This window comes from Raphanus sativus, chromosome 5, assembly GCF_000801105.2.
Source record: "Raphanus sativus cultivar WK10039 chromosome 5, ASM80110v3, whole genome shotgun sequence".
Classification (NCBI taxonomy): Eukaryota; Viridiplantae; Streptophyta; class Magnoliopsida; order Brassicales; family Brassicaceae; genus Raphanus; species Raphanus sativus.
The window spans coordinates 8,912,998-8,938,182 of record NC_079515.1 but is presented as its reverse complement, the minus strand read 5'-3'; the positions used below and the strand labels follow the sequence as shown (position 1 = coordinate 8,938,182).

Below are 25,185 nucleotides of genomic sequence, written 5' to 3'. Positions count from 1 at the left end.
TAATTAAGTACTGTGAAGAGTATTTAAAAATTCTAGTTTTAGGATATTTTTAAAATCAACGGATTTAGTTCTATTCTAGAAGATTCTGCTACATCAGTTGGTATCAAGGGATCTAGTTCTATCCCTGGTAGATAAAATAACCGTTTGACTCTGATACCAACTGATGTAGTAGAAACTTCTAAGGATAGAATTAGATCATTTGATTCTAATAATAGCCGGAAACTAGGGTTTGTAAATACTCTTCATAGTGCTTAATCAAAAACTTTTTAGGGTTTGAAAATACTCTTTTTAGTGGTTTACAAAAACATCTTTAGGAAAACTCTTTTCTTATTAAATCATCATCAAAAACTGAATACAACTTTAGATTTAAATACCTATTTATAATAAATCAATAATCTTAGAAAACCCTAATCTAATTTAATATAGGAAAACCCATTAAAACCTTAAAACAATAAAAGTAATTATCCTATTAATAAATAATAATAATATTTGGAATATATCCGAATATTCTTTGCATCCGAGTTGGAGAATATTCGTCCTTGAATCTTGATCATATTCTTCAAATCCAATACGTTTTCTAAGAAAAACTCTTCCTCGAATCTTCAATAACCTGTTTTGCACTATTTTTTGCACGGATATGTTTGTAACTTGAATCTTCAAAATCCGTTTTTGCACAAAGTTTTCACGTAACAGATTATTAAGATTCTGCACAAAATCTTTATCAATACGATTTCGCCATGTTTTTGCACGGCTCCGATTTTCAAAAGATCTGTCTTTAAAGATAAAGTCGACAACTCGGACATCATCTTCGATAAAACTCTATCTTCATCATCATCCCATTGCATATCTTGAGCTCCTGCTTTTTCGATCTTTAACGCATGTTCTAACTTATCAAATCCTTGTTCGAGAGCTTGTTGTAACTTCTCACATAGATCTTGTTCGAACTTCTTCAACTCTTTGCAGAGATCTTGTTTAAACTCCTTCATGATCTCCATAGTTGTTGTTGTAGATGCATCTGCGATCAAGATGATAAAACTGTTTGGCTCTGATACCAACTGATGTAGTGGAAGTTTTTAGGGAAAAAATTATATCCGTTGATTCTAAGAATACACGAAAACTAGAGTTTGTTAATACTTTTCATAGTACTTAATCAAAAGTTCTTTATAATTTGAGAATACTCTTCTCAGTGATTTACAGAAACTCTTTAGAAAAACTCTTTTCTTATTAAATCATCATCAAAAACTGAATACAACTTTAGGCTTGACTGCCTATTTATAATAAATCAATAATCAAAACCTAATCTTATTTAATATAGAAAAAACCATTAAAACCTTAAAACAATAGAAGTAATTATTCTATTAATAAATAATAATAGACTACAATATCATCAATCATATTATTGTACTCAACCTGGTATCTGGTGCATTGTCTGTGAATACAACTTTAGGCTTGACTGCCTATTTATAATACATCAATAATCAAAACCTAATCTTATTTAATATTGGAAAAATCATTAAAACCTTAAAACAATAAAAATAATTATTCTATTAATAAATAATAATAGACTACAATATCATCAATCATATTATTGTACTCAACCTGGTATCTGGTGCATTGTCTGTGTACAATAATAGCAGTCCTATTATTGTACTCAACCTGGTATCTGGTGCATTGTCTGTGTATTTCTCTTCTTGGTAAGCAGTTGAAAGAGAAAATCAGTGTGATTTGTGGCTTGGTGGATATGGTTATGGCGGATATTGATAGACCGTTTGGCTCCTGTTAGGAGCAGTCTAAATTCCCAATATTTCTTCATGTATGGAGTGGATGAGATGAACATATGTGGCTGTGGTATTGCAAGCATTCTCCTCCCCGCTAACTCTCTTCCCTGCCTTTAGTGCAGTGGTTGTGACTCTTAGGGTTACACGAGATGCAATCTTTCAAGAAATTTATGATATGTGTTTTCATTCTATCTTATGTTTTGTCTGTTTCATATGCGATTTGGCTCTTGTAGCTTTGTTGTACCCTCCTTTCATGGAGTTAAACTCTTTTAAGTTCAATACAAGTTGGTTTGATCAAAAAAAAAAAGATTACTGAATGATTTATAGTGATACCTTGGGACTCATGCTATTCATTATGTATATTCATTTTGTTCTATATCTTTTCAATATGACCTATCGGCTAATCAGATAGCTAGGCCCAGAGAAAATCAGACTTAATGATATAAAGTGCACTGGGTATCGATACCAAACCGAATTATCCGGGTTTAGAATGTCTTCTAACTATTCCAGGAGTTAGTTAGATTTGAAAGCTTTAGAGAAGCTTGGAGAGAAGATAAACTTTTTGTATCTTATTCAACTCAAGGAATACATCATAGCCTTAGTTGCTCTTATATACATGAGACAACTAGGTTAAGCAAATACACAACACGCCAGCATACAAGGGTATCAGATCTATTGAATAGCTGGAGTTGCTGAGCTGTGTTGAGGTTCGTACGGCATGAGGTTGGTGCTGCTACTTTACCGTTGGATACTACTTGCAGAGCACTTGATTTGTCCTTTAGCTCTAGGCTTATCTTGTTACCTTGTGTCTCCTGTTGGACTGTGATACTTAGCAAAGCCTTTGGCTTTGGCCCATCATCACTTACAAGATTGTCAGTTACAGAATTAACATGTAAAATATTGCATGGACTGAAACCTACGCCCAAATAGTAGTAACTTTTAATCTATAAGTTACAAAAAAACTTTTAATCTATACTTTGTCGCTTAAAAATATCTGCATATTTGTTTTATATGAAGAAAAAAAAAACAAGACATTATAGGAGGGAAATACTCTAATCAGTGGAAACAACTACTGCAGGTTTGTGGTAACTGGATTACAAGATAAAACTCATACATTTCTGCTTCGGTATTATTTCCAGGCGATAATGTACGCAGTGTGGCAGGAAAGAAACACGAGACGAGTTGGCGAACCTTCAAAATCACCAGAGGCACTAGTTTCGTATCTGGATAAACTGATTTAAAATGGCATTACTTCGATAAACTTTTTTTTTTTTTTTTTGGCTTGTGGTTTGCAAGCCGATGATTTCTTAAAAGTTCTCTATCTACTCTCAACACCATATTTGTTTCCACACAATAGATGCATTGATTGTAAAATAGGTTTTTGTGATGAATAAATTTAATATTCACTAGATCATGACCCGCTCGACCGAGCGGAAGTCAATTTTTTTTTATCTTTGTTTTTACTAAACGTTATACATGATCACAATGTGTATTAATATAAAATTTTGATAAATAACAATGTGTACTAATGTGTTTAAATAAGCAATGTGTTTAATTACTAAATTTGATTTTTAATTTTTATGATAACGTAAAGTAATTTTTTCTATATTATTTTAAATATATAGTGCTACATAGTTTGTATTTTCAACATTTATCATATAAACTTACATTGGGATGTTATTTATATGAAAATATGTATAACATAATATATTTATATATTATATAAACATATGCACACCCGCACGGATTTTATTTTTAGAATGTATTCTATATTATTTAGTTTTATGTAGTATCGAGTTTGTATATTCAATTTTGTGTTTAAAGAACAATATCAAAACTGTCTTTCGTATGTAAAAATAACATTTTGCAATCGCGAGTTGTGTCTTTTTATTGTAACACAAAATTTTATATAAACTTATGTTTTTTTGTACATTACGAAATTTAATTTTTTAAAATAATTATTACGTAATTTCAAAATGAATTTGATCTCTGAGGTCTAATATATTTTGTGTGTAATGGTTCAAAGCATTTTTGATATATATTATATTTCAGTTTGGTTTGTTTTTAGTATTACTGTATAAATATAATACTATACAATATTACTATATTCTATACAATATATGAAACTATGTGTTATTTGTTTTAGAAAGTAGATTAGGCCCAACATAGTTATAAGAATAGTCATATCTTTATGTATGTGTCTATGACTTATCTACCTAATGTTATTCGTACTAATAAAATTAATATGGACAATGAAAGTATACTGATCATTTAAAATGAATTGTATAGGGTAATTATAGAACGATTAATATTTTTTAGTATTCTTAGTATATATCTTATTTAAATCGACATGTAATAAATGTAAAAATCATATATGGAATATGGACAAAAAAAGAACTGTATTTAAGGAAATACATCAATGCAAAGTTAGAGTATGATATGTATTATATATAAAGAATGAGATATTTAATTTAAAATATATGAGGTCCATCTTTAAAAATCCACATAGAAGAAGTTGTAATGTTCCTGTTTTAATAAGATAGATTAAAAACTACATATTTTACCAGTTACTTAGTGGGGGTTATTGGTTTTAGTAGTTTAATGGATTTGGAAATTCTTTTGAATTTAGAAATCTTTGACAAATCTATTGATTCTAAAATCAAATAATAGGATTTCCAAAATCAATGATATAGATTTCAAAATAAAAATAAATGGATTTACAGTTGAAGTTCTAGATATGGGCCTATGGCTTCTTCAAACATATACTCCGACAGTAACTAATACAAGATCTGATTATCATCTTTATGCTACACATATATATTTCTTTTTTCTTCTGAAGTTTTTTGTTATCCAGGAAATTCTGAATTCATGTTTAATGTATAAATTTGACAAAATCAGTTTAAGAACCTATCAAAATAATCGTGAAGACATTGCTAGTGTTTCATTTGATAGTGTTTTCTTTGTTTCATTTGATAGTGGAGACTTCAATAAGAAAAGTCCACCAGTTTATCTTTTCTCGCAGCCACTGTTTTACTCGCCGGAATCTCAACAGAATAATACAATTATATCAACTGACGTTTAATTAGGGCACAAAATATAAAGAATTATGAACAACACAAATCCAATCAAAATAACAAAGTTTCACTCAATATTTGCTCCTTTGTATTTTACTCTTATATTTATTTATAAATCCATTCAAATCCATATTTAAATCAAATCCGTAAACAAATATGTATTATTGAATAACACATGATTCTAAAATCTATTTTAAAATCGTAGAACCAATAACAGTAGATTTGAAATTAGATTTTAAAATAATAGAACCAATAACACTAGATTTGATTTAGATTTTCAAATCCATTAAAATATATGAACCAATAACACCCCCTTAGTTTCACTTTACTGTTGTTATGTTTTTATTTTCGCACTTTGGTCCTTGTTTTCAAGCCCATATATAAATATGTCTTGTACATTTTTCTAATTGATTTTCAAATCTATTTTTGTTGATAGAGAAACTAATATTACAAGTAGTTAAAAACAAAACAATAATATGATCAATTATTCAATGAAGTACTTGGTTGACTTGAGAAGCTACAAAGAAAAAGATAGAACAACACAAAAAGACAATAAAAGTTCAAGAAAAAGAAACTCAAAGCAATAGTAATGAAGGAGTAAATAAAACCAACAATAACAACAACAACAACAACAACAAATAAGCAAACGAAAATCAAAAGCACCAAACAGTTCAACAAATAGCAAAGAAAACAAGCAGATTCATCAAAACACAAACAGGAAAATAGCTTCTTAATGAAGAAGATGAAGAAGAGTCTGACTTCTTCATCCTAATCCCTTTCTTATTAGCTTTAACTCCATCCCCGTCGACTCCAACTTCAGCACCAACATCGACCCCAAACCTCCTAGTTTTCCAAAACGAGTTCTTGTACCTCACTTGCGTCTTCAGGTTTATCCTAAAACTCGCCAATCCATTAGGCAAAACTGCTTCTAAAATCGTCTGGTTGTTCAAAGGCACAACCTGGCCCCACTTCTTGGCTTTCTTCTTGCGTCCCTGGTAGAATCTTGGCACCGTGTAGTTACCGATGAATACATAGGTGACGCTGGAGAAGGAAAGGTGGACGTCGTCGTAGTAGATTCCTTGTTCACTGTTTGGATTATCTAGACGAACCATGAAGTTGAGAGTGGTGTTGAGTTGTGAGTTTAGGGTTTTGTTGAGGGCTGGAACGTAAAAGTACTCGATTGAGCATTTTGGAATGTCTGAACCCTTTGGACGTAGATTTATCCAAACTATGAGAATGATGGTTCCAGATGTGATGATTAACCAAAAGCCGAAGCGCCACCAGCAACTTGTACGATTCATCTTTATCTCAAAATTTTGATATTTTGATTTGAAAAATTGAAGATGAAGATGTCAAATCGTTGGGCATTTCTTTTACTTATATTTCAAATTGGCAACTCAAAGACACGACTAAATCACAGCCTGGAGGCAGATTTAAAAATATTAAAAATTAAAATAATTTATGCATGATTGAAGATAAATAATATAATTTTTTTTTTGGCATCCAGAAAAGAACTTTATTAACTAACTAAAGATTCACATAAGCTAGCTTCATGAGCCAGCCATGGAGGAGCCTGATAAATAATATAATTGGAAGACTTCTTTCGGTTTTTTTTTTTTTGTAAAACAGACTTCTTTCGGTCTTATATAGAAAGACCGAAGCTGTTTCCAAAACAAATATATAAAAAAAGACCAAAACGGAATGTTCGTCCCAAAAGGGATGTTCAATAACAGATCAAATGGTTTTTACATTGTATCTGTTGGATACTAATTTTTAACTCACCAAATTATTGTGCACTGAAACCATATTAATTCCTATTAGGGGTGTTCAGTTCGAATATCAGTTCGATTTTTTCGGTTTTCGGTATTTCAGCTTTACTTTGTTTTGGTTCGTTTTATATACCATTGTTTTCGATTTATTTGGTTTTATACAAAAAACTATAAATATATTTATCATTTATAATATTTTGTGAATTTTATTTTATATGATTATATATCGGTTTTAAATTTAATATAACACAGTGATATTTTGCTTTTTAAATAGATTATTTTTATTTTATTTTTTACTATTAAAATAATTAGTAAACATATCAATTAGTTAATAATAGTAATAGTTTTATAGAATAAAAATAAGAAATAATATTTAATCGATAATATTATTAAATAACTAAATATCAACACACATATTTGTCAACAAAAAAATAAAAATTATGTTTTGTTTAATTTGATAAAAATAATTTTGAACTTAAATTAAAAATTTAAATTACTAAAAATCATCATTTAAGTATGATATATATATATAATATATATAATGTATATATATAATTTACATATACTTATACCACTATATTTTAATTGCCGATTTATTCGGTTAATTCAGTTTGATCGGTTTATATACCAACTCATATCTATGTACCGCGGTTTTTTAAAATGATATTTTGTTTCAGTTTATATGTGTATATCTTTATATTTGTAAGTATATTATTTTAAAAAATCTAATGAATAGTTAGTTTAAAGTTTTTATGAAAAAATTATGGTACTGTTTGTGAATTTAAATTAATATATAAAATGTGTATATATTGCTATTTATAATATTTTCATATTTTTAATTTAAAATTTTGATTCGGTACTACCAAATCCAATTTTGATTCGTTTCGATTTTAATTGGTTCGGTTTTACCGGATCGAACATCCCTAATTCGTGTAGATCTTAATCACATTATGTACCAGTAGTTTCATTATAAGCATCACCTGATCGTGTGATCCCTAGACTTCATATTTAATATATTTTCCAGTTAAACTAATTAAAAATACTTGATTATATAGCTAATAGTTAATTACTATCTTTTTGGAAAAAGGATTAATTAATTACTATCTTATATCATTTACAGATACTTTCTTCTTTCACATTTTCACAACCAATATATGTTTATATTATATTTTGGTTTAGTAATATAAAATTGACTCTATTTTAATATATATATATATATATATATTACATAAGATTGAATAATAGTTTATCTTTTACGATAAATGTTTTAGGACAATCACAATTATTTATTGTAATAATTTCTGAAAAAGTTAGCAGAAGAATAAAAAAAATTATACTATTATTTGCAAAATATTTTTTTTGCTATCACATTTAAATTTAGTTATTTTATATTCATCAATATATAATTACCCATAAATTTATGTATATATGAATATTTTAATTTTTTTTATGTACAAAAGATATTTTATTAAAATAAAAATATTAAATATAAAAATTAATATTTAGTTCTTTATTAATATTTGAAAAACATGAGAATAATTTTATTTTAAGATTTTGAATTTATAGCATATCTGTTTATAGTTTTCTTTTAAACTATTAAGTCTGCAAGTGCGGGCAAAACACCTAGCAGTTTAAAATCCTTGAAGTCCAAATTAAATAATGTAAAATGTATAAATTTGAATAATAATATATGTCAAATACTTAAAACAAACAAGAAACGGGTAGGTACAGTTAGGCATGGGCATTCGGGGTCCCAATCGGGTTTCGGTTTTATCCAATCGGGTTTCGGTTATTCGGGTTTATCAAAATCAGCCCCATTCGGATTATTTAAAAATTCGGTTCGGGACCAGTTCGGGTTCCATCGGGTTCGGGTCGGGGTTAGTAAATCTTCCAAGAACCGGTACAACCCAATGTACTTTTGGGTTTGGGTCCCAATCGGGTCTTCGGTTTTAAAATATCTAATTTTTACCTACTTTGTAACCAAAACATAAGAAAATTCGGTTCTTCGGGTTTGAAATACCTAATTTGTAACTTTTTGTAACCAAAACATAAGTAAAATCGATTTAAAAATAAAAAATGAACATCAACCGTGATCATTCAAAATCAAACAAAAAGGAAACATATTTATTGATAAAAAGAAAACCAAATAAACGAAAGCATAAAATGAAAATCACGTTCTCATAAAATGAGAAATATTGTTTAGTGGAAACAAAATCTAAATCTAAATATTTCAAGATTCAATAGCCACATTTAACCATCAATCTTCATGTAATAGTACCACCAACCTTCATGTAATAGATAAATATTTTAAATATTCAATATATATTAATATATTTTGAATATATATTAGGAATTGAGATCATATTTGGTACGAGATCTTTTTGGGGTTTTGAATGTTTCGGATTTTATCGGATATTCATTTAGATTCGGGTTCGGTTCGGATAATACCCATAACCCGTAATACCATAAAACAAGATCCATTTGGTTTTTTTGTCGGATTCAGATCGATTCGGATTAATTTTTATCGGATCGGATTCGGTTCGGATTTTCGGGTTCGGCTTATTTACCCAGCCCTAGGTACAGTATTTGGTGTTTTGGGTATTCTTGGCATATGTAATGAAATTGCAGAGAGTTAGGGATTTAAAGTTTTGTTTTGTTTTGTGTTCTCACTTGGTTAGGTTTTCAAATTGCCTCCTGTCTCCTGATCAAAACAGAACAGCTCTATACCCACCTCAGCATTGGAAAATCGATGGAGTTCTCCCGCAGTACAAATGCGGGCCACCAGTTCGGGTTGACCCATCGCCATTCCCGGATTCTAGCGGTCTACCGGCTATAACCTATGCCATAGCCAGCTGGCAAGTTGTACGCAACATAACCAAACCAAAAGCTCAGGCCTCGAGATGTTGCGTCTCTTTCTCTGCCTATTACAACAACTCTGCAGTTCCTTGTAACACTCGTGTTAGGAATTATCGATCTTTGATTGCTTAATTAAATAACGACACAAGATTTTTAACCCAGTTCCCTTGCGGTACCTCTGGGATGGGAACCGTCTCCCACAACTTCCACTATCAATCAAAGGGGTTTACACAAACGCTCTAAGCGCTCTTCTCGCATAAACATGACACTAATAAAGAATAAGAAGATCAAAGAAACTCTATCCCTTAAAGACATGACTCGAACAATGTTTCTTAGTTTTTTCTACTCTTGATCTCTCTTTTTTACTTCTCTTTGTCTTTGTGTTTAGGGTTTCTCTCGGATGATCTCTTGACAAGGTTGACGTCTTCCTTTTATAGCCTCACTTAACCGACCTTATGAAGATTTCCTTTTCACGTAATACATTCACATAATACATAAGTGAAAGCCACAAGTATCGGGCCAGCTAGGAATATGGGCCAAGACTTATGTTGACTAAGGCCCACATAACTCACAAACTCCACCTTGGGCCAAGTCAACATTTAGTCCAATACTTTTGTCTTTAATCATCTTTTGATCTTCACGATGGTAAGAAGAAACGAACATTTCTTTCTCACCATCACCTCTGAAACAAACTAGAGCAACCTTAAACTCGAGGTGTCCAACGACTCCATGATTGAACCTTTGATAAAGCTTTACTTCTCTACTGCACTTCCTAAATCAGAGTACGGCCAGTTTGATTTTTTTTTTCTTTCTTTTTTCTTTGCAGCATCCCTGACCTGAAGTAAAAGATTCACATGCTCCCAATTTGATCACTTCCTGTGATTCAATGCCACATACGTTGAATCCAATTTTACCAATCACCACCAGCTATCTCCGCCAACGAATAGCCCCTTTGCTCTTCCTGATAGCAAGGACCTGCAATTTCGATCAGCTTCTCGTTGTTACCGAGGACCCTTCTCTCGCCAACCAATACACTGCACCTTCAAGTGATTCCTATATTGCCATCCATGTCAGTCTTTTCCAGAACTTGCTCTTGCACTTTTGCTGGAGACTCCTTCATCCCCTTTGATCTCTCAATCAAAACAATCGCCAAGTCGCCAAATTCTCTGTAATTTCAGACAGTTCTTGCGATCAACCCTGTGACTTGCGTTTCCTTATTGTGCTCAGAAACTTCAAGAGATTCGCGACTCTCTCCCAAGCTTCCTTTCACGTCAATGAAACGCGTCGACTGCGTTGGAATCTCTGTTTTTCGCAGTGAGATCTTCGTTGTCAATTCTCTCTGGTGTTCCCTGCTACTCTTACACCACCAAACCAAGCTCACAACCCCTTTGATATTTTCCTTTGATAGTGAAAGCCTCTCGCCAGTACCTTTGCTTGCCGACCTTTTCAAGCTTCTCCGGCGAGCCCATTTGTCTGCCTCATCCGCTAGTTCAGACAGAGTCGTATCCCTTCAGCTACTTGATCAAGGTTCATCACTTTCTTTAGCTGTTTACGACGTCCTTACATGTAACTCTTTTAACCTGAGTTCCTTATGTCTCTGTCTTTTTTTCTTTTTAATTGTTTTTCAGTTTACTCCACCTTGAACTGAGAATTCTTTTCCTCTTCTCTCCACAGGCAGGTTCCTTAGCAATTAGAAACCGCCTCCACCTTGGACGTTCCCTCTAGTAACCACAACTTCGATCCTATGACTGCAACCCTTGCAGTTAGCTCCGCTTTATTTTACCATTCTCCACAGCTCCACCTGAACCTAGAATCATCTTCTGATTCCATTTAATGGTAACATCCTCAATAAAGCCTGGAACCACTCCATTTTTTCTGCCTCTTCTGATTTCTATAGGCTATGTGAAATCATCACTTTTGATTTCTTCTCTGCAGTTTCTTCGGTGATCAATCGAAGTACTTCTGCTCCCATGATGATTCCTGTTAAAACCATAAACTTGAACCATCCTACTAGCCTCTGCAATTTTTCAGACTTATCCGAGACAGTGAAATCACAGCTTGGATTTCAACCTCTTTCTTCACACAGTAGCTCCTTATGGAATCTAACCGTTGATTCCTTGTTTATTTCCAGCTACTCATGATGAAAGACCAACCTTCTCTCTTGCTTCCTGCAACTTCAGGTATATCCCATAACCTGATCCTCCTCTCGACTTGAGTTACAGCCTGTTTCTTTTCCCTTCTCTTACCAGCTCCTTTGGTGTACCCTTACAACTCCTTTGCTGGTCCTCGGCCACTCGTCTTCTTTCAGTTTATCCGGCAAACTGATTCACCTCCTCCACTGTTTAAGACGTCCGGTAACTCTCGTTAGACCTTGTATCAGCATCACCTATGCTTCTCTAATTTTTTTTTTCTCTCTAACCTTAACGGAACCTGAAACCGTTTCAGATTTCCATGATGAACTCCACCTGGAACCAGAATCAACACTCCAGAACGTCTGATGCTTCACGGTTACGTTAAATCTTCATTGCGAGAGCTCAGCCTCGTCCCTTTTTCCATCCTTTAGGTAATTCCCTTTACCTTAAACCAATCAATCACACAGCCTCCTCCATGACCTTCATGAATCTGTTGTTGATCGAACTCATCCTCCCTTTGCATCTTGATTTCCTTTAATCAAATGCAATTACTTTTCTAAATCATACATGTTTCACCCAATGAAACAATCTCTGATTCAAAAAAATCTTTTCTGTTTAAACCCCACAGCTTTGAATCCCTCTTTGTACCGCCGTTAACGGAACACGCCATCAAGCTACCACATTTGCTAGATAGACTTTCGACACAAACTTTGATCCAGCTTTCTTCTTAAACGGAATCTTAGTAACAACATTACACCTTGTTGCCAGATTTCTTCTGTATAAGATCTGCCTTGAACTCCTCTGTGTACCGCTGTTATCACTTAACAGAACCCGCCATCAAGCTATCATCCTTGCTAGATAGACTTTCGACACACCCCTAGTCCAAGCATCTCTTCTACAGAACTTAACACACCCTTTGTGTTCTTCTTTACCTCTTGTAACTCTGATCCTTATCACTGCCACTTAACCCTCTATTGAAGACTTTCTGAAACCTGACCATATATGAACTTCTCATAAGTTCCCTGCCTGCTTTGCCTCAAGCAGACTCCTTGTTTCACCTCCATACTCTTTTGCTATATCCTTTCCCTTGAATCAAAAATCTTATCCTTGTTTTTTTTTTTTTTTTTTTGAACAACTCTTTTACTCATGTATCCTTTTATAAGGCGTCCCTTAGAACAAGATACGCAAGTCCTTGTAGCTGTTCATTTAATCCTTGAACACCAGACTGTTTTCAACAACCAGAACAAGTCAAAATACAACCTAATTTCACAGCAAAAAATCTTGACTTTTCTATTGTTAAAAATAGTCTACTCTTGTGTATTCTCCCCAATTCTAGATTCCATATCTTTAGCAGCCTCGAGTATCCAGAAACTTGACATCACAATTACCTTGTGCCTGCAGCGGAAACTTGTCGCTAAAGTCTTCAACACGGACTTCTTTAAACCATGCATGTTTCCCTTTGATCTTTTAACTTTTACCCTTCTTGTGTTGATTCCACCTTCTGGAAGAAACGATATGTCCCTTTATCTTTCTTCTATGCAAACCAGACTCCGTGATCTCACTAACCTTGTAATCAAAACCTGGATTGCTCTGATACCACTTGTTAGGAATTATCGATCTTTGATTGCTTAATTAAATAACGACACAAGATTTTTAACCCAGTTCCCTTGCGGTACCTCTGGGATGGGAACCGTCTCCCACAACTTCCACTATCAATCAAAGGGGTTTACACAAACGCTCTAAGCGCTCTTCTCGTATAAACATGACACTAATAAAGAATAAGAAGATCAAAGAAACTCTATCCCTTAGAGACATGACTCGAACAATGTCTCTTAGTTTTTTCTACTCTTGATCTCTCTTTTAACTTCTCTTTGTCTTTGTGTTTAGGGTTTCTCTCGGATGATCTCTTGACAAGGTTGACGTCTTCCTTTTATAGCCACACTTAACCGACCTTATGAAGATTTCCTTTTCACGTAATACATTCACATAATACATAAGTGAAAGCCACAAGTATCGGGCCAGCTAGGAATATGGGCCAAGACTTATGTTGACTAAGGCCCACATAACTCACAACTCGCGCTTGCGGATGCAATGACATCGATACCGACACTTGCAATGCTGACCGCAACCCGCTCCTGATCCTCCCTCCCAACGCCCTCCTTGTCCCTTTCGAGAACCGAACCCTAAAAGCTAAAGCATGGGCCAAACAAAACCACATGCCAATAATACCCAAGAAACTCCCTTGTCCGGACAACTATGGAGTCAGTATTAACTGGCACGTTAACACTGATTACAGAGACGCTTGGACCGCTAGGTTAACCGTTTTCAACCGGAGAGAATCCGCGTTTGAGGATTGGTTCATAGCGGTTGATATGGGTAAAGCTGGTCCAGGGTATGAAAACGTTTACTCCTTTAACGGCAAACGTGTTCCACCAAACAATAGAACTGTTATGTTCCAAGGCTTGCCTGGTTTGAACTACCTTGTGGGTCAAGTTAACGGAACCAATCCAACTTAGAGACCCTGCCGTGCCTGGAAAGCAACAGTCTGTTATTTCTTTCAAAAAGAAGAACATTAATGGACTGAATATACCAGGAGGAGATGGTTTTCCGACAAAACTTTCCTGCAATGGAGAAGAGTGTGCGCTTCCAAAACATTTTCCAAAGAAGAGCTCAGGACATAGACGTGGTATCAGTGTCTTGGTGTCACTTGTTTTTGCGGACTTTGCACTAATGATGGATTAGTTACTGAAGAAGTAACTAAAGTTAGCATTACTAGTCAGTTTTCGAACAAAGGAAGGATCAAAAGGAGAAAATATAGAGAATCTTTGTAATATGATTGAAAAATGGACATGTATTATTAATACTTTTTTGGTCTATTTAAGTGTTCATGTGGATGTTGTTCTCTGCTAATCCCAAAAGCTCAGAACAACGTCGGCTATTTTTTGACATGAAAAAGATCTTAGTCTTTTGATTTGAAACTTTTTTTTTATCAAGTCTCTCTTTGGTCTTTAAGATACAAAACCAAAGATGCGGAAATAAGGAACAAAAGCTATTGAGAGAAGCAAGTCACATGAGATTCGAAAACTAAAACGCTTCTTGAAAGCAATGCTTTGCTTAGAATCTGAGAAAGATAATAAAAAAAGCTCCGCAACATTTCCTCAAAAGCCTCACCTTTATATAAACTAACTAAAACGTTTTTCATCGTGTCTCATCAACCTTTAATAACACACTAAATTCACATACATCTCTCCACCACATCTTTAAAAAAAAAATGGTACTAAACCTAAAGAACATGATGCTTCGTGAGATCGGTCTTGTGTGTCTGTTCTTGATCGTTGACAAAGCCAACGCTAGAGAGTTTGCGGTCGGTGGTGCAAAAGGATGGACAGTGCCTTCAAGTTCTCAAGTTTACAGTCAATGGGCAGAACAGAGCAGATTCCAAATAGGCGACTCTCTGCGTAAGTTACTGATCAACCATATAATCATAGCTTTATTTCACATGTGACGCACTAAAAATGTATAAAACTGCAGTGTTCGTCTACCAACCAAACCAAGATTCAGTGCTCCAAGTCACAAGAGACGCATACGACAGCTGCAACACGGATGCACCAACCGCCAAGTTCGCTGATGGCAAAACTTCTTTCGCGCTAACCCACTCTGGTCCATACTATTTCATCAGCGGAAACAAAGACAACTGCAATAAAAACGAGAAGCTAGTGGTCATCGTCATGGCTGACAGAAACGGCAACAACAACAACACCACATTATCACCACCACCACTTCCTTCTCCAGCTCCTGCTCCCTCATCATTACCGCCTTCTCCAGCGCTAGCTCCCACGGGAGAGTCCCCTCCTTCTCCACCGCCAATGACAGGACCATTTGAGACACCAGCACCTACGCCTACTCCAACTCAAGAAACTCCAAACAACGCAGCTTCTCCTCCATCTTCTTCCTTTCTCGCTGCTCTTCTCGCAGCTGCCTTTGCTTCTACTCTATTTCTACACTAAGAAGTTTATCTTTTGTCTTCTATCATCACTCTTGTGTTTGTAACTTGATTTATAGACATTTGTTTCTCATGTAAATGAATAAAAGTTCCACTTGTGTGTATTATTTCCAAGAAACAAAGATAGCGTCAAAACAAAATTTCTTTCTCTTTTTGAGTTTTTTTCTCTGTAGGAACAGCTGTTTCAAATGAACAGTCTGAGGTTCTTCTATGGTGTTATAGATATTAATGGTAAACTCTAACCTCCAGTCTCTCCAATCAAAAGTTTTTCCCCAGCTCCACCTTCTTCACCAGTCTTATTGTATTGTGGAAAATCGAATCTAGTATTCCCGCAACCTGAAAATAAAAAAATCAACATTAAAAACACCATGGAATCTATGAGCGTATGATGAAGAAAGATTGAGAACGTACTAACCGTGAACACACCACCAATAATGGCGCATAGGTTTGTGATGAAGTGTGAGAAGGACTTTGGGTTTTCAGTTATCATAATCTGCAAAAAAAAAACAGAGCAGCCAATAAAGAGGAGAGTAAATATATTAAGAAATGTAAGAGAGATATTGACTTGAACCTGCATGGGAGAGAGCTCATAGTGGAACTTTGCAACGGGTAAGTAGTAAGTCTGAGCTATGCTGCTGTGAGCAGTGTATTCATATTCCTCGATCAATGAATCTTCATGACCGGTTCTCGTTGTTGTGACCTCTGTTTTGACTACTTGAAGGTAGTGTTCGATCTGTATACAGCGTCAAGGGGTCAGTAAAAGAATTTTTTTTTACTACGGTTTTGATATGAAGATCTTTAGGGACTTAACAGTAACATTGGCACCAAACTCGTGTTGATTTATGAATGCTTTTTCATCCAGCTTGTCATGGCTTAGGCCAAGATATGGCAACAACCGCTTCATATCGGTCAATAATCTTGGGGATATCATCCTCCCAAATGAAAGATGGGTAACAACATGTGACATGTTCATTTTAGAAGAGTCGAACGAATGAGCTCCTGAATGAGCTGAGACCACAAGGTTTCCTGGAACCTGAAACGTACAAACGAATTGTTTCACCGAAAATCAGTAATAGAGGGACATTGATTCTGTCTTCAGTCAGAATTGTTTTTTTTTTTACCTTCTTCACACGGACATAACCTTCAATTCTACAACCTCCGGTAACTGGTGCCTTTTTAAGATGTTTTAATGTCTCATTGGATACACCATTCAAATGTAGCGTGTGAGCCTCGGGGTGGATAGGTGCGACCAATTCATCCACCATCTGCAAGAAGGTAAAAAATCCTTTGTGTAATGAACTTTTAGAAGAACATATGCTCAGTACTGAGTCAGAACGCAGCAAAAAGATATCTATATAGTTGACAGACACAACCACCTGTTTTTATATAACTAGACGAACTAACAAACACACACATAACATCCTGATCCGTTAATGAAATCTGGATTTTATCTTTTACCTTAACTATACTATCTGTATCCCGATCTCCATAGTAAGATTCATGTTCGTGGTGTCCATGGTCCTCTCTGAAAACATCAAAACAAGTAAAATTTTGAATAATAATGTTTGCACAAGCAGAAATGTGGTTTACATTAGGCCATCCAACGGAAACTAAAAATGTAAAAGAAGAACATAAATAAATTTAAGGTTTTGTACAATTCTACGGTGATGATTGCACACGTGTCAACATTTGACAGTACTGACTACAGAATTAGATCACTGCATATAGCTATGCTACATAGGGTTAAGCAGAAGATGTGACAAACTATAGCTATGCTAGTGGCAGTTTAAAAATCTTATTAGGTTCTCACTTAAGATCACTGCCTTGGCGGAAAATCCGAATAGATGGATAGCCTTGTATATGATTCCTGAAAAATACAATCCAAAAATTTATGTTAGAAGTTATTAGCAAGAAAGTAACTAGCTCTTTCTTAGCAAATTTAGAAACAAGTCAACAAGTTTTATATTTTAAGCCAAAATAAGAAGAAGAATATTTGAGGAAACACATCAACGTTTTGCCTACCTCTTACATAGCTCAGCTTGTACTGTGCAATCAACGTTTCCGAGAAGAACACGCCCATCAGTTTCAGGATCATATCTGCAGGCAGAATATTAGCAATAACCATGTTCAGAAAGAATAGGGAAAATCACAACTGAATTTAAGAAGCGTTTTTAGTGCAAACTTGTGGATTATAATAGAAGCGGCTTTCTCCCAAGATGGTTTCTGAAACGAACACACACAAAAAAAAAAGAAAAAAACTCAGCATAACCAAATAGCAGTCAAGAAAGTTCCCTATAAAAATGACATGAACATGGATTTCACATATCCTGTTTGAATATATTCACTAATAGCAGTCAAGAACGTAATAGGGCAGATTCGTTCAAGCAGAAAGAAGAAGATATGATGAACACATCAAGATCTGGACAGCTAGTGCTTGGATATCAGATGAAAATGAACATGAATTTGAAAACTCTTAGCCTAAGCATAGCTGTATAAGAATTACCAGACGGTTACTCCAGTAGCACCATGGTGCATTAAAGTTAACAATCAATATCGGAAAGCTGCAAAAGAAAGCCAGATTACATTAATCCATATTCAAATCCTCAGATAGATAAAAAAAAGAGAAGCTGCGTATACTCACTGTTTTGTAAAAGAATCAAAACTAGCACTGACAAGTGGTACGGCACCATCAGGAATCTCTTCCTTAATTTCTTCTCCGTGGTTGATGTGATGTGACGCAAAACCAGAGTGGAACTCTCCACCAGTGGTCTTTAAATGCTGATCTATTGGAAACTTGCGAATTGTTTTAGTTATATTCAACCTATTCTGAAAAATTCAAAACATCAAATTTAGATCCAGGCGCCCAGCTAATCATATAAATTGATGCATAAGAATTTTATGCACTACTGAAACAGGGAGTCAGGGATAAATTAATACGCTTGAATCAATAAACGTTTGACTGAATTATGTATCAATGATAGCACAGCAGACTGACAATGCTTATATTTATAGTCTATTATGTATCATATATGATATAACCAAAGATACATTTTTCTGATGCTGAAGAAATGTGAAGAGGTAAGCTTTTCCTTTTGCGTTTTTACTTTCTTGAGTGATAATCATACAGGATTTATAGCGAAAATCATTCTAACAGTGAGGAAGAGATCATCAAAATAGAGAGGCAGGAGGAGATACTTACTGTTCCCAACACGTCACTCACATCAACGGATGCAAATTCACACGAAAGAGCAGGGAAACTACAAAAGAAAAAAAGAGAATGAAGATAAAAATAAAAAAAACTAATATCAGAAGATGAAAATTTGAAACTATATCAGAGCAAATGATTTAGTGATTGTTACCCATGTGCCATGTTCCCTAGAGGTCTAAGATCAGACTTAATTAGCAAGAGAGAAGATTTCAAAAAAAAAAAAAAAGAGTGGAACCTGATGTTGAAATCAATGCGTAAGAAGTCACCATCAGCGCTCTTGTCAACGACGACAGTTGTGGTAGTGTTGACAGACAAATAACTACTCAGCTCCTGCAAAAAGAAAGATGATTGATACCTTTAACCAAGAAAAAGACTAGTAACGTACCAAACAGAGATCATTCATGTAATGTTGGTTACCATTCCAAACAAAAGCATCATAATGAGAGCAGCAACAATGGACAAGCCAGCACCTGATAGAGATGCCTCTGTCAAGTCTCTCGGTATTTTCCTAAACAACGAACGAAAGTCAGATCCTTTCTGATATTAATAAAGAGAAAGAATCCTACTTTCTTAACGATCAAGGATACGTTAACCGAACCCACAATTCGAAAAATTCCGAAATGATCGATCAAAAACGCGTGACTTTAATCGAGAAATGTGTGTGTGTGTGCATGAAAACAGAGGATGGGCGCACCTGTAGAAATCCATGGCTTTGAGTTTGGTAGGGGAAACCATAGCTGATGATTGGATCAGAAGAAGAGTGAGAGAGCAGATCGATCTAGTGTGTGTGATGGGAAGAAGAAGAAGATGAGTTATCTCTCTCTTTCTCGCTTTCTCCTGTAATGCCGAATCCGTGAATCACCGTGAAGTGAAGGAAACCTTTTTGCGTTTCAAATCCACACCCCCCTTTTTTATTTATTTATTTAGAATGCATTTCGGTCCATCTCCAAGAGTTCATGCAAGTATGTCATGTAAGTTATGTAACTATATTAAATTATCTTTTTATTATTATTATTTTGGGTCCGAAAATGACTACTTTGTCTAACATTATGTGACCGCCTCCGCCTCTCCTTCCCGCCGGAAGCCATCGCAAAGCTTGCAGCAGGAATCTGCCAATCTCTCTTTCGTTTTCTCTGACTTGGCTAACCCTGGTTCGAGCTTGGACCGCTGGTAAATAGAGAGAGCCTCTTTCCTCATCTCTTAGAATCTTCTGTGGCTACAGAGTGTTTTTGAACAAGTCCTTTGCAACTCCCCTTCCCAAGCTCTGCTACCTTCCGACTGGAAACCGCTCACTAAAGATACTCTACCCATTTTTCTCCAAGCAAACGTGCATATCCTTGCCAACTTCTCAGCCTCCTTCAAGATGCATCAACGGTTGTCTGCTGCGGAAAAAGGCAAATCAGTGGTGCTGGAACACCACACAGCGCCTCGCGTTGGTAGAGTTCGGGTCTCTGAACCAGCTATCACAAACGACCTCCAGGACCATTCTCTTGCTATTATTGGCAGAGTGACCAATCCCTCTGTCCAGAAGGTCTGGTCCCTAATTCCATTCTTCACAAACCACTGGAAATCAGATATCCCCCCTGTTGGCTCAGATTTGGGCATGGGGATGTTTAAATTTCAATTTGAAAGGGAATCCGATCTCCTCACTGTCCTTGAAAAGGGACCTTATCATTATGCGCGCTGGATGGTTATTCTACAAAGGTGGGAGCCTACTCTGTCTCCGGAGTTCTCGTCTATGATCCCTTTCTGGATCAAAATCCAGGGAGTACCAATACACATATGGTCTGAGGCTATAGCGCGCAACATTGGAGGCGATATAGGCACCTTTGAAGTGGCTGAAATCACTGCACATACCTTTCGTATGAGAGTCCATGTGAATGGTAGACTTTCAATCCTTAAGTCCTCTGTTCTTGAATATCCTAACGGTGATGAAGTCCATGCGACACTGCACTACGAGAAGCTGGAAAAACATTGTCTGCACTGCGGACGGCTAGACCATGAAGAAAGAGATTGCTTGGCAGCAAAACACCAGAAGAGAGCTCTACTTGCAGATCAAGAAGAGTCTCCTAAAAGCAGAGTCTCAGCTACTAATAAAGACCTCTCTCAACAGCAAAGGATCGCTTCTACAGGCGGCCCGATACGACACTCCCCAAGAAGAGAGAAGCGGTTCAACCCCTACGCTAGGAACGACCAGACTCTTCATCCTAATCGCCACGACCACCGAGGGATCTCGCAGAAAACTACCTACCCTGATAGGGGTCACCGTGAGATGCACGTAAGCAAGCAACATGACAGAGAGCTCTCTCGTAGAAGAGAAAATGATTCCTATAGCAGGAGGGCCGCACCGAGAGAACAAGAAAGGGTACAATATAGTGGGGATTCCCACTCGTACCTCCAGCAAAGACATGCTGAGAGGAACGTTACGTTGAGTCGAGATAATTACCTGAATGAGGATTCTCATCGCAGACACCATTATTCTAAAACTGCTGCTAGTTCAGACGAAGAGGTTTGCACAAGAAACAGGGGGACTCCCCGAGTCCAAGATCAGACACAGAGGACCCTCCCCACAAAAACTCTTGAGATAGCGAGAGAGGAAGTTCGTGATGTTTTGCTGCAATATGCAAACTGTGCAGATCCTGTAGAAAGCGCGGCGCGCAAAGAAAGAGTAAGAAGAGCAGAAGCTCAGGGACAACTAGAAAACTCAGTTGCAAATGTTCTGAGGCTGGCTTGCGAGCGCCAAGTAATTGTCTCTCCTATACCTCAAATTGCTGGAGGTGAATCTCAGGAGCGTATTCCTATAGCCAATAGACTTGGTCCACTTGCTACTGACGGCCAAGCATCAAACTCGAGAATCCCAATCTTGGATAGACTCGGGCCGCTCCTAGATGAAGCTATCTCTGAAGAAGCTGCTCCTATGGGACCACCACCACAAGTTCTGAAGAGGAAACCAGGGAGACCTCCAGGGCGAAGGAAGATTAACTCAAGCCCCCTTGCTCTCCCAGGAGCGAGTCTGAAGAAACGCCAGTTAAGTAAGGCCAAACCCCCAGTCTGCCGCAGGAAGCTCCCAACTGATACTGAGAAAGAAGGAAAATCTACAAGAGCCCGCAAAGGAAAGGGTGTGTCAACTACTCATGGAGCTACCCCTGACCAAGAGATTTCTTCCTCCGATAACCAACCGATTTGCAACCTGATTCCCCCAGCTAATAGGAAGCGGATGGATTTTCGAATCCAATCCAACCCCGGTCCTTAGCTATAGCGAGCTGGAACTGTCAAGGGTTGGGGAACCCCCGGACAGTTCGACGTCTAGGAGAGATATCCAAGAAGTTCGATCCGGATATACTCTTCCTCATGGAAACAAAAAATCCCAACGACTTCGTTCTGAAGAAGCTAGAGCATCTACGCTACGATTGTAGCCACCTCGTACCGCCGACTGGGCATGGTGCGGGAGGTCTCGCCCTTTACTGGAAGCAAGAGACCAACCTTCAAGTGTTGGAGTCAAATCAAAATGTAATAGAAACCGTTATTAAATTTGAAGGGAAGAAATTTTACTCCTCGTTTGTGTATGGTAACAACGATAAGAGATTGCGTCGCGAATTATGGGACCAGCTGCTGGCTAAGGCTCTACCTCGTGAGGAGGCTTGGTTTGTGACGGGAGACCTGAACGACATTATATGTGCAGATGAGAAAGACGGAGGTATCGAGCAACCTAAAGGATCATACACTGACCTACGTACCTTCTTCTCTGAAGGTGGCCTATATGATATCCAGCACACAGGAGATCCCCTATCATGGAGAGGCAACCGAGGAGACCATGTAGTTCGATGCAGATTGGATAGGGCAGTCTCCAATACCCGATGGGCTGAAAACTATCCCTCGGCTCGGTGCCAATATTTGGACTACGAGGGATCAGATCACAAGCCACTCATCTCCTTCTTCGACAAGGGCGGGAAACGTAGAAGGGGCATGTTCCGCTACGATAGAAGACTTTGCAAAAATGACGCTGCCAAAAAAGTTATTGAGGAAGCTTGGTTAAGTGACTCGCAAGACTCAGTTATGGATAAATTGAGCACTACTCGGAGTGCGATCTCAGCCTGGAACCGAGCACAACAACGCAACAGCATGAAGCTCATCGAGCAGAAGAGAAAGGAGCTAAATGTGGCCATGTCAAAGCCAGTAGAGGACACGGGTCTCATACAGGAAATATCAGCTCAGCTAAATGCTGCCTACCTAGCGGAAGAGGAATATTGGAAGCAGAGAAGTCGGCTCCTTTGGCTCAAACTAGGAGACCGTAACACGGGCTTTTTTCACGCTGTCACTAAGTCGAGAAGAAGAAGAAATGCATTCTCTGTTCTAGAGAATGAAGATGGGCAGATGGTGCATAGAGAGGAAGAAATTGTACAAGTCATTGGTAGCTATTTCGACAAACTCTTCACAACTAGCCCTGGAGACCGAGCAGCGACAGTCAGGCGGGCTCTCCACCCTATTATCACGTCTGAAGATAATGATATGCTGACTAGCATCCCGAACGCTGCTGAGATCAAGGAAGCTGCTTTCTCCATCAATGCCGAAAAGGCTCCCGGTCCCGATGGATTCTCGGCTGGATTCTTCCACACTCATTGGGACAAACTTGGACCTGATATAGTTCGAGAGGTACAGGCTGTCTTCGCGGGTGCACCACTTCCGGAGGGGGTGAATGACACCAACGTTCGACTAATCCCCAAGATAAACAACCCACAGAAGGTTTCCGATTACAGGCCCATTGCTCTATGCAACGTGTACTATAAGATCTACTCCAAGCTATTATGCAGAAGACTGCAGCCTTTGATGGATAAGCTTATATCAGAGAATCAATCGGCATTTGTTCCGGGACGTGCCATTGGAGATAATGTGCTTATCACACATGAAGTGCTTCACTATCTAAAGACATCGAAAGCGGAACAGCGATGTGCAATGGCGGTTAAAACAGACATGAGCAAGGCTTACGACCGCCTCGAGTGGGACTTCATTGCTCTAGTGTTGGCTCGGTTGGGATTCCACCGAAGCTTAATTGGCCTGATTATACAGTGTATCTCCACTGTTACATACTCCTTCCTCATTAACGGCTTGCTTAGAGGGAAGGTAGTACCGAGCCGAGGGATTCGTCAAGGCGACCCCCTCTCTCCCTACATATTCATACTGTGTAGTGAAGTCCTCTCGGGATTATGTAACAAAGCACAAGAAGAAGGTCTACTCCAAGGACTCCAAGTTGCGAGGGGATGTCCACGGATTACTCACCTTCTCTTTGCGGATGATACAATGTTCTTCCTCAATGCCAACGACGCTAACTGTGAAGCGCTAAAAGCCATTTTGAGTAGCTACGAAGAAGCCTCCGGTCAATCAATAAACACGGAGAAGTCGGCTATTACGTTTATGAGGCGCACCCCGGCAGCGACCAAAAACTCGATAAAGAACGCCCTTCAGATCCAAAAGGAGGGAGGCGTAGGTAAATATTTGGGGCTTCCCGAGCAGTTTGGACGACGAAAACGAGACCTCTTCTCTTCCATAGTGGACCGGATTAAACAGAAAGCAAAGGGTTGGTCTACTAAGTTCATCTCTTCTGCCGGCAAGTTGGTTATGCTCCAAAGTGTACTGTCGCCTATCCCCTCGTACTCCATGACGTGCTTCAAGCTCCCGGTGTCCTTGTGCAAAAGAATACAATCCGTGGTTACGAGATATTGGTGGGATAACAATGAGAATACTCGTAAGATGGCTTGGGTATCATGGGATAGCATGGCAAAACCAAAATCAGTTGGCGGACTCGGGATGCGGGACTTCCTTAAGTTCAACGATGCTCTCTTAGCTAAGATCGGATGGCGATTGATCCATAACCCTAATAGTCTACTGGGAAAAGTCCTAAAAGGCAAGTACTTTGCTGATAGTGATTTCCTACACGCTTCGGAGACCTCGTCGATTTCACACGGGTGGAGGAGCGTGCTAGTGGGGCGCGACCTGCTTCTCAAGAATATAGGCTGGACAGTGGGAGACGGCCTCTCCATTAACCTATGGCAAGATCCTTGGTTGAGCCTGGAATCGCAGGAAAGACCCATGGGGCCTCCTACAGAGGCAAGTTCTGAATTTAAAGTTGCAGACCTGATGAGAGAAGGCGACCGACAGTGGGATAGAAGCAGAATCCAGCATTTGGTCCCGGAGTATGAGGAAACAATTATGTGCATCAAACCGAGCTTAACAGGAGCCCCCGACAAGCTAATCTGGTTGGGTTCTAAAACAGGTGACTATTCAGTTAAATCAGGCTACTATACTGCTGTCAAGGACGATAATGGCGAGGAGGCCCATGTTGCAGAGTTTAACTGGAACAAAAACGT

At 37.5% G+C, this 25,185-nt stretch overlaps 4 protein-coding genes and 1 long non-coding RNA gene across 5 annotated transcripts; 3 read left to right on the top strand and 2 right to left on the bottom strand.

Annotated features, from left to right (window-relative positions):
- Positions 1-5,357: 5,357 nt before the first annotated feature.
- On the bottom strand, positions 5,358-6,261 carry LOC108860546 (protein NDR1-like). Its single transcript, XM_018634413.2, has one exon. The coding sequence runs from the start codon at positions 6,151-6,153 to the stop codon at positions 5,524-5,526; it is 630 nt and encodes a 209-aa protein (XP_018489915.1). The 5' UTR covers positions 6,154-6,261; the 3' UTR covers positions 5,358-5,523.
- A 3,884-nt stretch (positions 6,262-10,145) lies between these two features.
- Positions 10,146-12,518, top strand: LOC130495267 (uncharacterized). Its single transcript, XR_008934538.1, has 5 exons — positions 10,146-11,004; positions 11,152-11,313; positions 11,413-11,657; positions 11,727-11,831; positions 11,923-12,518. It is a non-coding gene; the product is annotated as an uncharacterized LOC130495267 (long non-coding RNA).
- Positions 12,519-14,812: 2,294 nt separating this feature from the next.
- On the top strand, positions 14,813-15,716 carry LOC108857174 (early nodulin-like protein 9). The gene is made up of 2 exons (XM_018631118.2): positions 14,813-15,067; positions 15,141-15,716. Exons 1-2 carry the CDS (start codon positions 14,881-14,883, stop codon positions 15,614-15,616), a joined length of 663 nt encoding a protein of 220 aa, XP_018486620.1. The 5' UTR covers positions 14,813-14,880; the 3' UTR covers positions 15,617-15,716.
- LOC108857173 (protein disulfide-isomerase 5-3) lies at positions 15,692-19,742 on the bottom strand. The gene is made up of 15 exons (XM_056986772.1): positions 19,515-19,742; positions 19,238-19,328; positions 19,056-19,150; positions 18,812-18,869; positions 18,254-18,438; positions 18,116-18,173; positions 17,795-17,835; positions 17,635-17,709; positions 17,423-17,479; positions 17,071-17,137; positions 16,734-16,877; positions 16,424-16,645; positions 16,184-16,345; positions 16,028-16,105; positions 15,692-15,948 (listed from the first exon to the last, which is right to left on the bottom strand). Exons 1-15 carry the CDS (start codon positions 19,553-19,555, stop codon positions 15,871-15,873), a joined length of 1,452 nt encoding a protein of 483 aa, XP_056842752.1. The 5' UTR covers positions 19,556-19,742; the 3' UTR covers positions 15,692-15,870.
- Positions 19,743-20,183: 441 nt separating this feature from the next.
- LOC108858134 (uncharacterized) lies at positions 20,184-22,073 on the top strand. Its single transcript, XM_018632104.2, has one exon. It carries the CDS (start codon positions 20,184-20,186, stop codon positions 22,071-22,073), a length of 1,890 nt encoding a protein of 629 aa, XP_018487606.2.
- The last annotated feature ends 3,112 nt before the right edge of the window (positions 22,074-25,185 follow it).